The following is an 18,067-nucleotide window of genomic DNA, read 5'->3' on the forward strand; positions in this document are numbered from 1 at the left end:
AAATGGGCAGAGTGTCTTACACCCTGATGCACCTGTTCACCTAGCCGTAAATAAGTACCTTGGAGTTAGACAGGTGCTACGGCCTGTTTTCTGTTGATGTGTAACAAAAAGGAGGCCTGGTCGAGAACCGGGCCGCGGGGACGCTAAGCCCCGAAATCATCTCAAGATAACCTTAGCATAACAGAAAGTACAAGGAAGACAGGACACCATGAGAGAAGTTAAGTACTCTGTAAGTACACTTGGGGAAGTTATACTGTTACGGCAATCTCTGCTTAGCAGTAGATCCTGCCTGTCCCTTTACGCCTATATTCACCAACGAATTTAGTCTCCGTGGTGTAGTGGTAAGACACTCGCCTGGCGTTCCGCGAGCGCTATGTCATGGGTTCGTATCCTGGCCGGGGAGGATTTACTGGGCGCAAATCCTTAACTGTAGCCTCTGTTTAACGCAACAGTAAAATGTGTACTTGGATGAAAAAACGATTCTTCGCGGCGGGGATCGTATTCCAGGGACCATAGGATTAAGGACTTGCCCGAAACGCTACGCGTACTAGTGGCTGTACAAGAATGTAACAACTCTTGTATACATCTCAAAAAAAAAAAAAAAAAAAAAAAAAAAAACAATCAAATGAATTAAAAACAGACTTGAATCCAGATTGTCTGCACTACGTCAACCGAACGCTTGTGCTTCAGGAACGTTAGTGATCTTGAATATAATACATTACACTTAAAATAGCAGCAAAATAAACATAGATTTTGTTTTTAAAATAATTGTGTCTTGAGTAATGACTCTAAGAATATACTGTGTAATTTACGTACAGTAGTTGAGAAGAGGATGGTATAAACTGAGGCCGAGGACGCCATTATCGGCGCGACACCTCAATGTTATTGTTCCACGTCACTTGGGACACAAAATGGCTGGCGGCCGGAGCCACTGTCTCTGTGGTCGGTGCTTCAGCGGCTGCTGACACACGAACACACCGGACGGGGACAGCAAGACACCTCCTCCAGTGTTCAGGCTCCTACTCCACCACCAGGAGGGGAGAGTAAGCCGCTGCCTCCAGTGTCCAGGCTCCTACTCCACCAGGAAGGGACAGTAAGACACCTACTGTGTCCGAGCTTCTCCACTAGGACTGGCTGACACTGCTCTCAACTCAAGGATAAGACAACACCCAAGCTTCTTCATCCTACCCAGCGGCAGTTTTGTCTGTCCGAGAGATGCACCACGTTCAAGTATATCTACTGTAGTCATCAGAAGATAATCTTCTAAAATTTGCTAATCTTATAGAAGATGAAACCTCACCAGTGTCCAGAGTGTGAGAAACAATTTCGTCATCTTGGAGACATGAAGAAGCATATGACAGTGCATACAGGTGATAAACCTCACCAGTGTCCAGAGTGTGGGAAAAGTTTCAGTCGCCTTGGAAATATGAAGATGCACATGATGAAGCATACGGAGGAAAGACCTCATGAGTGTCCAGAGTGTGGGAAAACATTCTGTCATCTTGGAGACATGAAGAAGCACTTAATCATGCATACAAGTGAAAAATCTCATGAATGTCCAGTGTGTGGGAAAAAATTCAGTCGTCTTGGAGACATGAAGAAACATGTGATGGTGCATACTGGGGAGAAACCTTACGAGTGTCCTGAGTGTGGGAAAAGATTCACTCGTCTTGAAAGTATGAAGTCCCACAGGCTGGCACATTCAGGGGAGAAACCTCACGAGTGTTCAGAGTGTGGTAAAAGATTTAGTCGTCTTGAAAGTTTAAAGACCCACAGGATGGTGCATACTGGGGAGAAGCCTCATAAGTGTCCAGAGTGTGGGAGAAGATTTAATTCTATTCGAAATATGAAGACACACAGATTAGTGCATACAGGGGAAAAGGCTTACGAGTGTCCAGAGTGTGGGAAAAGATTCAGTTCTCTTCGAAATATGCAAAGACACACGATGGTGCACACTGGCGACAAGCCTCAAAAGTGTCCAGAATGTGGGAAAATGTTTAATCTTCTTAGTAATTTGAAGATACACATGGCAGTGCATTCAGGTGAAAAACCACACAAATGTCCAGAGTGTGGGAAAAGATTCAGTCAACTTGGAAGTATGAAGACTCACAGGATGTTACATACAGGTGAAAAATCTCACCAGTGTCCAGAGTGTGGTGAAAAATTCAGTCGCCTTGGAGACATGAAGAGGCATATGATGACGCATGTGGAGGAGAAGCCTCACGAGTGTACAAAGTGTGGAAAAAGATTTAGTATTCTTGAAGGTACTGTAGCTCATAGTAGCACTGATGCAAATCAAAAGCCTTTAGAGTGTTCCGAGTGTAGAGGATTCAGAGAACACTGCAGCATTATTGCTAACATAGCACTGAGCAAATGTTTAATGTCTGGATTGTGGGGAAATATTCATTCATCTTCAGAATGTGAAGACACGCATGATGGTGCATACGGTGAATAAACCTCATGAATGTCTACTACATGGTAAACGATTTAATCACCATAGAAGTTTTACAAGGCACATATTAGTGCATTCGGGTAATAAGCCTCACTATTCATATTGTTATAATAGTATAAGAAAGTTCATTGTAACCAAATTAATGTTAAAATGCCCCTGATGGTGTGTATGTTGGATAAATCTTTCGAGTGTCATTAATTTTGGTAGTATTGCGTTTAGATGTACATCAGGACATTAACTTCCATTAATCTAGCTGAATGTTCTACAAAGGTATTTTTGTCTTCATGGTCTCGTATAAAAATATTGTTTGCCAGTCTACTCTTAGAACACTTCTGTTCTAAGCTTGAAAGCATGGTATATGTAATTTAGTTTTTTTTTGCTTATCTTCTGTTCTTGTGTAGATCTCCAATGTACCTCTTAATTACCTTGGTGCCTTCTTTTGATAATTACTTGCCTCTTAAAGGCAAATTTAACATCGGAGAAACTTGCGGTGTGTAAGTGATGTGCTCCACGTAGACCAAACAAGCACCATGGAGGCTGCCAGTTGTAAATATTCCTCAGTGTCAATAGTTTTGTTTTCCAGAATAAAATATACAAAAAATTTAACAAAATGTTATTTTACCTATTTAGTTGAATAATAGTAAATGCTATTGATATATTTCAGACTAGGCAATATTTCTTATGGTCTCTGGTAGCTAGGTTAAGACAATTTTCTGTTCATTAAGCTTTTCATTAAACATTTGTCAACGAGGAAAATATTGAGATTAAAAGACGACCTGATTTTATTGAATAATGAGATATAATTTGCTTCCTGGAGTTATAAACTTCAGAATTCTTACTCCAACAGATTTTAAATAATTTTTTTTACAATGATGCATGGTAACTAAAATGACTTCTCAAATACATGGTGCAGGTGACCATGGGCAAACGTCGGAGAGTAATGAAAGATTGGGCACCATAGCCCTGGCTACAATGGGTCCAGACCAGGCTTCATCTTTGACTATTCCAGGTGAGCCTCTCCATTTCTTTTTTACTTTTGTGGGGTTGAGCCGCAAACCCCTAATGGTGACTACCTCGTTATCTTCTTGAGGTTATCTTGAGATGATTTCGGGGCTTTTAGTGTCCCCGTGGCCCGGTCCTCAACCAGGCCTCCACCCCCAGGAAGCAGCCCGTGACAGCTGACTAACACCCAGGTACCTATTTTACTGCTAGGTAATGGGCATAGAGTGAAAGAAACTCTGCCCATTATTTCTCGCCGGCGCCTGGGATCGAACCCGGGACCACAGGATCACAAGTCCAGCGTGCTGTCAGCTCGGCCGACCGGCTCCCTCCCGGCTCTCCCTCGTCACCTGGATTGGTTCCTATCTTTCACTGTGACAGCTATGCCTTTTACCCCCTTCCTTAATGATGGGGAAGAGGAGAGCACAGTGCCATCATCACACTCACTCATGATTCCTTCAAACACTGCTACATTCCATTGTCTGGTTTGGCCCCAGTATGTGACCTAAGCACTATTTTGATATTTGTTATGATGAACATAGCTGCCTTACCTGAACTCTACCTGCTTGATACTTGCTTGATTGGGTTCTGGGAGTTGTTCTACTCCCCACTTGTGAGAGTTTGGTCCAATAGGCTGTTGCTTGGAGTGGACCACAGGCCTACATATCCACCACAGCCCGGTTGGTCCAGGACTCCTTGGAGAAAATTATCTAGATTTCTCTGGACGATGTCCACTGCTCTGGCAATATACTCGCTGGGAGGATGTTGAACAACCGTGGACCTCTGATGTTTATACAGTGTTCTCTGATTGTGCCTATGGCACCCCTGCTCTACACTGGTTCTATTCTGCATTTTCTTCTATATCGTTCACTCCAGTATGTTATTTTACTGTGTAGATTTGGGACCTGGCCCTCCAGTATTGTATCTTCCAAGTGTATATTACTGTATTTGATAGTTCTCCCGTCTCCTTTCTAGTGAGCACATTTGGAGAGCTTTGAGAATATCGCAATAATTTTGGTGCTTTATTGCGTCTATGTATGCTTTATATGTTCTCTGTATTCCTTCTATTTCAGCAATCTCTCCTGCTCTGAAGGGGGAAGTGAGTACTGAGCAGTACTCAAGACGGGACAGTAAAAGTGATTTGTATAGTACAACCACTGTGATGGGATTCCAGGATTTGAAAGTTCTCGTAATCCATCCGATCATTTTTCTGGCTGACGCAATATTTGCTTGGTTATGCTCCCTAAACGTTAGGTCGTCAGACATCATTATTCCCAAATCCTTGACATGTTGCTTTCCTATTAGTGTATGGGGAGATTTGATTGTGTTTTGTACCCTGTATTATGTTTAAGGTCCTCATTTTTACCATACCCGAGTACCTGGAATTTATCACTCTTAAACATCATGTTATTTTCTATTGGCCAGTCAAAAACTTTATTAACATCTGCTTGAAGTTTTTCAATGTCTTCAGCAGAGGTAATTTTCATGCTGATTTTTGTGTCATCTGCAAAGGATGATATTAAGCTGTGACTTGTATTTTTGTCTATATCTGATATGAGAATAATGAAAAGCAGTGGTGCAAGGACTCTACCCTGAGGTAGAGAGCTTATAACTGCGCTTGGACTTGATTTTATATGGTTGACTGGGAGTTCTACTCCCCTAGCCCAGCTCGAGGCCAGGCTTGACTTGGGAGAGCTTGGTTCAACAGGCTGTTGCTTAGAGCGGCCCGCAGGCCGCCATGATAATTTACATGTACATAAGGACTGTGTTGACTCTATAGATACCTCTTACTTTTAACCCCACCCAGACTTTCATGGGGCAGCCACCTGCCTAGTTGCTTTGTCCAATTAAATGCCAACATCGCCTTGTGAATAATTTTTATTCACAAAAAGGTACAATGGGTTTATGAGATTACATAAGATTGGTACATATTTTTACATTCTTGCAAAGCCACTAACATGCATAGCATTTTGGGCAAGTCCTTAATCTAACAACAAGCAAGATGAAAAGGTACATTGTATAAAATTTTATATCAATATATAACAGCAATATAAATTGACACTGGTGAAGATATGTCTTGAGTACTAATATTGGGGAAGTGGGTAGCACAAAATATAGTCTTGAGTTTGAAGCACAAGGTACAAAACTATGGGGATGAAATTTGGTACTTTTTTGTTTTCCTTTTGAATAAGGCATAGATTGGACAATTTTTTAATTCATTAGGGAGCGAGTGCCATAGACTGGGTCCTTTTATATGTCTGAAATGTCTGCACAGATTTAGTTTGACTCTTGAGGTCATCTTGAGATGATTTCGGGGCTTTAGTGTCCCTGCGGCCCGGTCCTCGACCAGGCCTCCACCCCCAGGAAGCAACCCGTGACAGCTGACTAACACCCAGGTACCTATTTTACTGCTAGGTAACAGGGACATAGGGTGAAAGAAACTCTGCCCATTGTTTCTCGCCGGCGCCTGGGATCGAACCCAGGACCACAGGATCACAAGTCCAGCGTGTTGTCCGCTCGGCCGACCAGCTCCCTCAGGTGCTATCAAAAGTGAAAGATACTCTGCCCATTGTTTCTCGCCGGCGCCTGGGATCGAACCCAGGACCACAGGATCACAAGTCCAGCGTGCTGTCCGCTCGGCCGACCGGCTCCCTCTGGTGATATCAAAGAGATATTCATTTCTGGTGTGGTGCTCATGGGTTCTATTACACCTATTAAAGACAAGTTTCAGATTTCAGTATTTAGGAACTAGGTTTTGTACATGTAAATTGCCAAAGTGAATGTGGAGTGTGTGTCTTGCATGTTATGGGATTTGAACATGATGTATGTTCTTTGAAGACAGAGTTTTGTTATAGTTCTGATAGCAGATTTTTGCTGGGTAATGATGGGCTTGAGGTAATTTGCAGTGGTTCAACCCCATGCACAGATACCATATGTAAGATAGGGATAGATTAGTGCATAGTATAATGAGAGGAGAGCAGAGTGGGGAACACACTGTCTGATATAAGAAAGTATACTGACCGTTTTTGAGATTTTCTTGGCTGTTTTGTATGTGGGTGCTGAAGTTCAGTCTCTTGTCTATGTACTGTATATGCTGCTAAGATGCTGCCACAGGGCAGCATCTTAGGACCTCTTCTATTTCTTATATATATCAATAATCTGCCTAATGTCTCTAATATTCTTAAACCTATATTGTTTGCTGATGATACTACCTCATCTATTCAGACCCCAACCCACATACACTAAATAATGTTGTGAATAATGAATTAAAAAAAGTCCACTTATGGATGTCAACTAACAAACTAACACTAAAACATAGAAAAGACCTACTACATCTTATATGGAAGCAAATCATCGAATGCAATGCAGCTAACTGATCTGATGATGAGATCAGTGGGGGAAGTAAGGGCCAAGGAAGAAGAGTCGTTTCTGAATGTAAAGTCGATGAATCTGTTGACCATGTTGATTTATTTTGTTATGATGGAATGGGTGATGTTGTGCATTGAGGTCCGCCATCAGAATGACAGGTTTGTAAGTGTGGTTGATGAGAATAATGATGTCTTGCCTTGGGATGCCAGTGTTTGGGCGGTGTAGGTTGTGCACATGATGAGAGGACCCATGTGTGTGTGTGTGTGTGTGTGTGTGTGTGTAGGGTTTTATGCTCATGAAGTGTTTGTGAATCAAAGGTGCTTGTATTCATCTAGTTGTGCTTGCGGTGGTTAAACATTGGCTCGTTCGGTCCGCCTCTCAACTGTTAATCACTCAACTGATTCTTTTCTTTCACACACACACACCCAAGGAAGCAGCCCGTAGCAGTTTTCTAACTCCTAGGAACCTATTAACTGCTAGGTGAACAGTGAGCATCAAGGTGAAAGAAACTCTGAACATTTGTTTCCGCCTCCACTACATGGCTGGTGAGCTACATGGTTGGTGAGCTACATGGTTGGTGAGCTACATGGCTGGTGAGCTACATGGTTGGTGAGCTACATGGTTGGTGAGCTACATGGTTGGTGAGCTACATGGTTGGTGAGCTACATGGTTAGTGAGCTACATGGTTGGTGAGCTACATGGTTGGTGAGCTACATGGTTGGTGAGCTACATGGCTGGTGAGCTACATGGTTGGTGAGCTATATGTATGTGTGTATGTATGTATTCCCAATCACGTTAAAGACTCCCCCTCTATCATCCAGTTTAAGAGAAAAACAACTATGTACTAAATAATCAACTCCTTGTAACTTTAATTATGCTGACCTTCCTATCTGTATTCAGACTGAGCCTACCATCATTATAGGTGATTATAACGCTAGTCATAGGAATATTGGTAATTCGCAGTTCAATAATCGTAACGGCAACCAACTGTTGTCACTATTAGGTAGTCACGATGATGCACAGATTGTGGGTGACCTTGAACCGACGAATATCTACGGAGGTATTCTTGATCTATGTCTGGGTGTCAACGTCTCCCACACCGTCTGTGCCTCGTCAATAGTGCCAGTTATGGCGTCTGATCATCTGGCCATATTAGCCACTGTAAACATTGGCAGCTCTATCCTCCCTGGCGGAGTGTTCAAGCGGAAGAGGCTGACTGTGCCCATCGATCAACGAGACAATCTTGTTGCTCATGTGTCAGAATGGTACAGTTCATCTGAGCCTTCATCAGTTGAAGATTTTAACAATGAGCTCACAGGTACTATCGAACAGTTTATAGAATCACTTGATCCATCGTCCAGGCCACGTAACCCAAATTACACTGGTCATAGCACTTATGTTTATTATAATTCTAAATTGCATGCATTAAAACGCACTGCCAGAATAATTGGACTAGCTTGTAGAAGGACCCGCACTGCTGAAATGCTTAAGCTCTTTCAAGCGGCTCTGGCTAAGGCCAGGGAACGTATGGTGGAGCTGAGGCAGACAGACTGGGGAAACTTTTGTCTGTGGTCTCAATTCTCACACGCCACTAAGTCGAGCATGGAAGGATATCAACAAGGTCAAAGGGGAAAATGCTGCAGAGATCTCGCACCCTAATCCTCTGCACAGAGCAAATGAGCTTGTTGATGCTTGGGCCACGACTTCCAGCTTTGACAGTCTTCCTCTACCCTCACAGAATGAATTAAATGATAGATATACTGATAGAGCAAGGCTCCTTGACTTCATGCTTCATCAAGAGGATGACTGTGACATGCTTTTTACTGAATACGAACTAGACTCTGCTCTACATAAAGGCAAAGCTACATCACCCGGGGAGGATGGAGTTACTTACGGTATACTGCTTATGTTTCTGCTAGTTCCAGGGAATCCCTTGCTTCAATTGTATAATATGAGCTATGTAACTGGGGAGCTTCCTAAGTCATGGACCAACAGTCTTATTATTCCCATTCCTAAACCTCACCAGCCGAGTGCTTTTCGCCCAGTCTCCCTCACTAGTTGTCTCTGTGTCTTGAGAGGATGGTTCTCAACCGCCTCCTTTACAGAATTAGTAACATGTTGTCTCCCCAGATATATGGCTTCACGCATGGAAAGAGTGTACGACACTGTATTACCACATTCCTCACCCTGCATACTGATAGGTCATATACCACTTTCCTAGATCTTAAGTCAGCCTTTGACATTGCTAACTCACACGTCATTCTGAGCGAACTTGCTAAAATGAATGTTGGAGGATGGCTTCTACGGTGGATAAGAGGCTATCTGTCCAACAGGAAGTCATCTGTATTATTCCAAGGGCATAGGAGTGTAACGAGAGATTTTGAACTTGGCACTCCACAGGGAGGTGTCCTCAGTCCTACTCTGTTCAATGTGTTAATTAATGCACTTTTAAACTTAGTAACTAGAAGGTCCAGCGAACACATCATTAGCTATGTGGATGATATACTGATCCACACCAATGGGTATACCAACACCCAAAATGTTCTGAACTCTGTATTTTACACATGTCAGGAACTATGCTTAGTCATCTCAGTAGAGAAAACAAAGATCCTGAACCGACGCCCACCCAGACGGGGTGGGACCGTTCGCAAAATGCAGTTGCATGATGGCTCTCTGCTCGACTATGTTACCAGATACAAATACCTTGGTCTAGAAGTTCCACTGTACCGCAATATTGTAGCCAGACTGGGTCGTCAATGTAGAGAGAGTCTCCGTGCTCTCAAGGCTGTGGCAGGCTATCTTCCAAGCTATTGCGCAAATGTGAGAATTGGAAAAATGATGTAGGACTCGTAATTCTGTGGCGCGGGTTCGATTCCCGCACGAGGCAGAAACAAAGGGCAAAGTTTCTTCACCCTGAATGCCCCTGTTACCTAGCAGTAAATAGGTACCCGGGAGTTAGTCAGCTGTCACGGGCTGCTTCCTGGGGGTGGAGGCCTGATCGAGGACCGGGCCGCGGGGACACTAAAGCCCCGAAATCATCTCAAGATAACCTCATATATTAGGTCTCTGATTGATTATGCTGCACCCATGCTTGCTCTAGTGCCTGAGAGAATGCTTGGAGGGCTGAAAGGATGCAAAACGAAGCGATGAGGATTATCCTCGGATGCCCCCGTACAACTAAAGTACTAAACTTGAGGAAGGATCTGAATATTTCATGTGTCAGTGATCGTATCATTGAAATTAATGCTGTAATTGGTATCAAGATGCTTAGGCTAACCCACCCTAACCCCTGCACTGAAGCCCTCCAAGCCTTCTTCCTTGAAGGTCAGCATCCCTCCAAATGGGTTACCAAAACTGTCATTAACCTCAGAATGTATAACTTTCATCACCTCTACCAAGAGAGACAACAACAACACTTTCCTGCCCCATGGGAGATCACTCCTTTCCAAATTACTGTCCCCCCTTTCCCACCCAAGAAGCTGATTAAAGAACAGTCCTTGCTTCGACAAGAAGCAAAGTACAATGCCTTAAGACAAATTGATGCTTTAGTTAGAGAGCGCTCCCTTTCCCAGATTATTTACACTGATGGATCCTTGCATCAGTCCTATGGTGCAGCTGGAAGTGCAGTTGTTGTGACAGGGAGAGATGGTTCCTTCTCCCATGAATGTGGAGCGCGTCTCAGTAACTGGGCCTCCACTCTTCAAACAGAATTGGTTGCCATAATCCTTGAACTCGAGCGCGTATATGAATCCAAAGTTGACACGCTAATTGTCAGTGACTCCTTGTCATCCTTGACTGCCCTCAGCTCCCCAAGGCATAACTGTGACGTGCTTATCTCTGAAGGTAAACACAGATATAATGAAATAATCAATGATGGAGTCAGAGTCTGTCTTCTGTGGATTCCTTCCCATATTGACCTCCGAATGCATGATAGAACTGATGAGTTGGCGAAGACTTTTGCTCGTAAAGAGGGAAGTGATTACCAACTTGAACTGCCCCTGAGCAGCCTGAGGGCAGCAATATTCGGGAACATCAACTGAATTTCGGAGACTTGAGGCAAAGTGAAATTCACACCAGTTCCTCCATCTATCATCATTCTATTATGCAGGAAGTACTGCTCGTCTATGGGTCATCCCATAGAAGTATAGGTTAGGAATTGTCTCCAAAGAATTCTCAAAGAATTACTCAGTATTGCTGTCTAAGATAATTAGACGAGCCAAAACTAAATACTACGAAGATAAATTTACCCAAATAAAGAGCAACATTAAACAAACTTGGAGAACAATTTCTCAAATATTGGGATCAAAGAAGTCTTTAAATAACAAACCGACTCTCCTGACTAATAACGATGGTCAGCTTTCAGCCTCTGATTCTGCTACTGAGTTCAATAGGTTCTTCTCTTCCATTGGTTCATCCCTTGCAAATGATATTCCATCTTCCAGTACAGACATTAATGACTATCTTTCAGGTAACTATCCACAGTCTCTGTACCTAAAGCCTATTAATTCCACTGACGTCAATGAGATAATCCTTTCCCTTAAAACCAAGTCTAGTGCCCTTGAGGAGATACCAACTTTAATTTACAAAAAAGCCTCCAGATCTTTAGCCCCTGCTATTGCTTTGCTCTTCAACAAGTCACTTGAACTCCAAACCTTCCCAGATATTCTAAAAAAAGCGAGAGTAACGCCTGTCCACAAATGTGGTGACCCCACAGATGTTAACAACTACAGACCTATATCAATCCTGCCAAACTTGTCAAAAATTTTTGAAAAACTAATCTATAAGAAACTTTACTCATATCTAGCCAAACTCAATATACTTAGCCCTTGCCAATATGGCTTCAGACCCAAAAAAAGCACTAACGATGCACTTATTAGTATGCTTAACTCGATTCATACAGCTCTTGATAAAAATGAGTTCCCTGTTGGGTTGTTTGTGGACCTGCGTAAAGCTTTTGACACTGTCAACCACCAAAACCTTCTTCTTAAATTACATCATTATGGAGTCAGAGGACACTCCCTACAATACCTCAAATCCTACCTTACTGACAGGCTCCAATATGTTTCTGTGAATAATACAATTTCTCCCACCCTACCCATCAACATTGGTGTTCCCCAGGGCAGCATACTTGGCCCTCTCCTCTTTCTCATCTACATTAATGACCTTCCAAATGCCTCCCTGTGGGAAAAACCTGCTGGGATTGATATAAGAGGAGACTACCAGGGACTTGTACTGAACTAAATTAAAAAATTACTGTCTGCAAATTAATTCAACTAAAATCTCTAGCTAGGGTTGTAAATCCTAGATCCTCTTTTCCTAATGACAGATTGTGGGCTGTAAGGGACAGGTGGGGGGAATGACTTAGTTGATAGAAGTTCCAATCCACCTGTAGACAGGGATCTCACATCAGCTTGTATTTTATACAAGGATAAGATTTAATAAATTCAGTTATCTGACTGAACACTGGCTCTGTTTAAATCAGGGATTTAAACATACATAGTCTAACCTAGTACCATAACTTAACAGCCAATATGTTCTTATACTATAAACAACAAATTAAATTGTAAAAGTATAATAAATGACCTTAAATGTAGTCTTAATACTATTAACTTAGTACTAGAAATTATATTCAATTAAATGAACTTATATGATAACTTAAAAATTAACTAAGCAAGCTATTGATAACTTAATTTATATATTCAAATATATATGCAGACATATTCACTTTATACAGTTAGCTTGACTGAATCTCTTCCAAGACTGTGGACACTTGTGAGGTTTTTACTTATTGAGGCTGAATTCTTTTCTGACAGAATGGACACTCATGAGGTTCAGTGCTTGGATAAGATTCACAGCTACACTACAATTTTAATAAACGTACCGATATGTGAGGCTTAGCCTCGCTTTTTAACCAACAGACAGATTTATAGGATATTAAAGCTACACAAGCATACAATTGGCCAATCATATACCAAATAACCTTCAATATACTTCTCTGCCAGTCGGGGTGCCTGTCTGACAAGTTTGCCAGACTGATTAACTCTCTTGTTGAGTTTAGGCACGATATTTTGCTACAGCGTTGCTGTATGATGATCTGGTAGCGTTGCTACGTGATTATCCTGCAGTTGCAGAAGAATGATTCGAGATAAAAGTTTATGAATGAAGGTGGAGGAAACCGTGTCACTGATCTCCACTATACACTATTTTATGTAAATGTTCTAGGATTTTCCTTGTAGATATTGTCCAGGTACTCCCCCAGTTCTAGAGAGTATTCACTGGCGATAAAAATGTTAGATAAGGTGTCCTTGAGCTGGTAATGTTCGCTAAGGATCAGTCACTTGTTCACTCATTTGTAAACAAACGCGGAGTGCGCTGGGCTTGTTGGTGGGCGCTTCACTCCCCCCATCGCCCTACCATGCTCTCTGAGCACGGTAGCCTTCAATGAATATTGATTGATTATTTTTACAGTCTAGACTTATGATTAAGATAAGATGTGATTATAATATAATTAGATATAAGATTTAAAGATTATAAGTAGTATTTGAAAGTACCACTGAATCTTATTAAGGATTCGATTTTTAATCCTACCGGATGTTGAATCAATGTTCCAATAGTTTTTTAATTAAGAAGTCCTTCTAGAAGCTTCTGGATCCTTGAGAAATCATGTACAAAGTCACGTAGGCATCAAAAGGGCCCCTGCGTACGTGTTCATGGTGCCATTGTCATCCAGGATCAAGCTATAATGAATCTTTAATGATTCAAATATGATTTGATACGATTTAGATATGATTTTGATATGATTTAGATATGATATAGAAATTATACATTTCTTAGATGATTATTAGATATGGTGGGTAAAAATTTCCCACACTCCCAACACCTCAAACCAATTCTATTTGCTGACGACACAACCTTCATTTACTCCAGTCCTGATCCCCTTGCTCTAAATGCCACAGTAAATACTGAGCTAAATAAAGTCCATCTGTGGCTAACTGCCAACAAACTCACCCTTAACATTGACAAAACCTTTTATATTCTGTTTGGCAATAAATCCTCTAATCAAATAAATCTCAAAATAAACAATACCCAAATTTGTAACAAATTAGATGGCAAATTCCTTGGCATTCTCATTGACCACAAGCTGAATTTCCAGGGTCACATTCTAAACATATCAAAAAAAGTTTCAAAAACTGTTGGCATTCTTTCTAAGATCAGATATTATGTACCACGCCCTGCCCTGGTGACTCTCTATTACTCCCTTATCTATCCATATCTCAACTATGGTATTTGTGCTTGGGGCTCTACTACCCAAAATCACTTACGTTCTCTAATTACCCAACACAAAGCTGCTATTAGGACAATATCCAACTCTGGCCCCAGACATCACTCGGTACCCCTACTTAAATCTCTGAATATGTTAGACATTAGGTCACTGCACATTCTCTCATGTGTATTATACATATATAAAACGCTAAACTATAATGCCAATCCTGATCTCAAAAGCTTCATAGAAGGTTGTATCAGAACCCATGAGCATCACACCAGAAATAAATACAGTTTTGATATTCCTAGAGTACGACTTAATCAAACTAGAAATGCTCTACAAATCAAGGGGCCCAGAATGTGGAATGACCTTCCCAACCATGTTAAAGACTGTACCTCTCTCAACCAGTTTAAGTTAAAAGCGAAGCTATACCTAATAAATTCCCTGTAACCTACCTTACCCTTCTATTGTCAACCAATGTCTGTTTTTTTCTTTAAAGAGCGCTGTTTGTCGACATAATTGTATTTGTGCTGCTTTTTCAGCTATGTTTTCATTTCTTGTTTTCATTCTACTCATTATGCTCAATTAGTATTAAGCTTGTCATTTAAGTTTATCATGCCCGAAACGCTTTGCGTAATAGTGGCTTTAGGCATTGTATGTACTAACTCTACCTATAAGTCAACCAATCCTTGTAAAAATTTATTGTATGTATGTACCTTACCTAAATAAAATTGTATTGTATTGTATTATTGTATTGTATCCAGTAAGGTTAGCAGACTTATAGGTTAGGTTAGGTTAGGTTAGGTAGCCGAAAAAGTTAGGTTAGGTTAAGTTAGGTAGGTTAGGTAGTCGAAAAACAATTATTTCGTGAAAACTTGGCTTATTAGGGAAATCGGGCCTTGCATACTAGGCAGAGAAGTGCGTTCTGGCTACTAGGTACGACATATGTATATATATGTACATATATGTACATATATGTATGAGTATGTGTACATGTATATATAACATTAATAATTGTGTAACTAGCGTCAAAAGATTGTTATTTGCTTAGCTAAACGAACTAGAGAGTTCAGTTCCTGAACCGATTATGTGCCTCTGTAATCCTTAATATTTACACCACCGCCCACGGGATGGGTATGGGGTGCATAATAAAGAAAGAAATTGAATTGTAACTTACCTTATCTCCTAAATGTCAACATATGTCAGTTCAGTTCATGCTGTTGATCTCAATTAGTCTTAAGTCTTAGTTTTTAAATTTTTTTCCAGATCTTGTCCAAAACGCTGTGCGTATTAGTGGCATAGTGTATACTTGTTCTTTCTTGAAATTCAACATTCTACTTGTAATTCCCAACCACTCCCAACACCACCACCACAACCAACACCACTACCACTACCAGCACCACTACCACAACCAACACCGCGTGGGGAGTAGTGGAATTTATATCTATCCTTGAGCTGTAGTTGACTCCATACCCCATCACGTGAGCTGTAGTTGCTCCCATACCCCAGCCCGTGAGTGATAGTGGACCCCATACCCATCCTGTTTGCGGTAGTAGACCCCATACCAATCTTGTGGGCAGTATTGGACATCATTCCCATCCTGTGGGAGGTAGTGGACCCCATACCCATCTTGTGGATGCTAGTGTACTCCATACCCATTTAGTGGGTGGTAGTGGACCCCATACCCATCCTGCGGGTGGTAGTGGACCCCATACCCATCTTGTGGGTGCTAGTCGACACCATACCCGTCCTGTGGGTGGTAGTAGACCCCATACCCATCTTGTAGGTAATAGTAGACCCCATACCCATCTTGTAGGTGGTAGTGAACCCCATACTTATCCTGTGGGTGGTAGTGGACCCCATATCCATCCTGTGGGTGGTAGTGACCCCATAGCCATCCTGTAGCCAGTAGTGAACTCCAGGCCCACCCCGTGGGCGGTAGTGGACCCCTTACCTATCCTGTGGGCGGTACTTGACCCCATAAGCATATTGTGGTCGGTAATGGATCCAATACCCGCCCTGTTGACGGCAGTGGACCCCATACGCGTCCTATGGATGTAGTTTTTTGAGATTTTTTTTTTTTTTTTTGAGATATATACAGGAGTTGTTACATTCTTGTACAGTCACTAGTACGCGTAGCGTTTCGGGTAAGTCCTTAATCCTATGGTCCCTGGAATACGATCCCCGCCGCGAAGAATCGTTCTTACAACCAAGTACACATTTTACTGTTGCGTTAAACAGAGGCTACAGTTAAGGAATTGCGCCCAGTAAATTCTCCCCGGCCAGGATACGAACCCATGACATAGCGCTCGCGGAACGCCAGGCGAGTGTCTTACCACTACACCACGGAGACTGCTTTATAGTTATATAAACTATTATAGCTATAGAGTTATAAATAATAATAATAATAAATAAATAAATGTTTATTCACGTAAAGTACATGCATACATACAAGAGGTTATACAAAAATTGATAGACTTATAGATAGAGCTAGTACATACAATGCCTAAAGCCACTATTACGCAAAGCGTTTCGGGCAGGAAAAACATTAAAGACTAAAACTTAATACTATAATAATAATAATAATAATTTTTATTTAGGTAAGGTACATACATAAAGAGATTTTACAAAGTTTGTTGGGTTAATAGATAGAGCTAGTACATACAATGCCTAAAGCCACTATTACGCAAAGCGTTTCGGGCAGGAAAAACATTAATGACTAAAGCTTAAAACTAATGGGTAAAAAGAATAAAATGTGTTGAGAACAAATAAAAATAGAGGTAAAAAACGGGGGAACATGGTTGAAAAAGCAGCACAAATACAATTACAAATTATTACAGAAAATTACATTCAAACAGCGTTGTTTTGAAAAAAAAAACAAGAAACATACATGGGTTGACAACAGAGGGGTAAGATAGGTTACAGGGAATTTATTAGGTTACTAATTTTTTTCATTACAAATTACTAGTAATTAGTAACATTACATTCATTACTAGTAATTCATTACTAATTGAGATTAAAGTATAAAATGTGTTGAGAACAAATAAAAATAAAAAAGGGGGGAACATGGCAGAAAAAGCAGCACAAATACAATTAGGTCGACAAACAGCGTTGTTTAAAATAACAGACATGGGTTGACAATATAGGGGTAAGGTAGGTTACAGGGAGTTAATTAGGTAGTGTTTAGTTTTTATCTTAAACTGGTTGAGAGAGGTACAGTCTTTAACATGGTTGGGAAGGTCATTCCACATTCTGGGTCCCTTGATTTGTAGAGCATTTCTAGTTTGATTAAGTCGTACTCTTGGAATATCAAAACTATTTATTTCTGGTGTGGTGCTCATGGGTTCTGTTACAACCTTCTATGAAGCTTTTGAGGTCAGGATTGGCATTACAGTTCAGCGTTTTATATATGTATAATACACATGAGAGAATGTGCAGTGACTTAATATCTAACATATTCAGAGATTTGAGAAGGGGTACCGAGTGATGTCTGGGGCCAGAGTTGGATATTGTCCTAATAGCAGCTTTGTGTTGAGTAATTAGAGGACGTAAATGATTTTGGGTAGTAGAGCCCCAAGCACAAATACCATAGTTGAGATATGGATAGATGAGGGAGTAATAGAGAGTCACCAGGGCAGGGCGGGGTACATAATATCTGATCTTAGAAAGAATGCGAACAGTTAATGCCAATGCCAATAGTAAACCTCATACCCACCATGCAGGCGGTAGTGGACGCCATACACATCCTGTATGTGTGATAGTGGACCCCATACCTATCCCATGGGCAGTTGTTGGGCCCAGACCCATCCTACAAGTGGTATGGACACCTTATCCACCTAACAGGTGGTAGTGGACCCCTTACCCACCTAACAGATGGTAGTGGACCCTAAACTCATCCTACAGTAGGTAATAGACGCTATACCATCCTGTTTACTGTAGTTCACCCCATACTCATTCCAACGTAACATCGTTTTCTGTAGACG

The 18,067-nt window shown here is 41.3% G+C and overlaps 1 protein-coding gene across 1 annotated transcript; it reads left to right on the forward strand.

The window, feature by feature from the left end:
- Positions 1 to 876: 876 nt before the first annotated feature.
- LOC123766699 (zinc finger protein 493-like) lies at positions 877 to 3,063 on the forward strand. Its single transcript, XM_069338898.1, has one exon. It carries the CDS (start codon positions 1,289 to 1,291, stop codon positions 2,453 to 2,455), a length of 1,167 nt encoding a protein of 388 aa, XP_069194999.1. The 5' UTR covers positions 877 to 1,288; the 3' UTR covers positions 2,456 to 3,063.
- The last annotated feature ends 15,004 nt before the right edge of the window (positions 3,064 to 18,067 follow it).

The sequence above is a fragment of the Procambarus clarkii genome, chromosome 5 (genome assembly GCF_040958095.1).
Source record: "Procambarus clarkii isolate CNS0578487 chromosome 5, FALCON_Pclarkii_2.0, whole genome shotgun sequence".
NCBI classification, from domain to species: Eukaryota; Metazoa; Arthropoda; class Malacostraca; order Decapoda; family Cambaridae; genus Procambarus; species Procambarus clarkii.

Excerpts from the sequence above, each read along its gene's own strand:
- LOC123766699 (XM_069338898.1), top strand. The coding sequence starts at position 1,289 with ATGAAACCTCACCAGTGTCCAGAGTGTGAGAAACAATTTCGTCATCTT.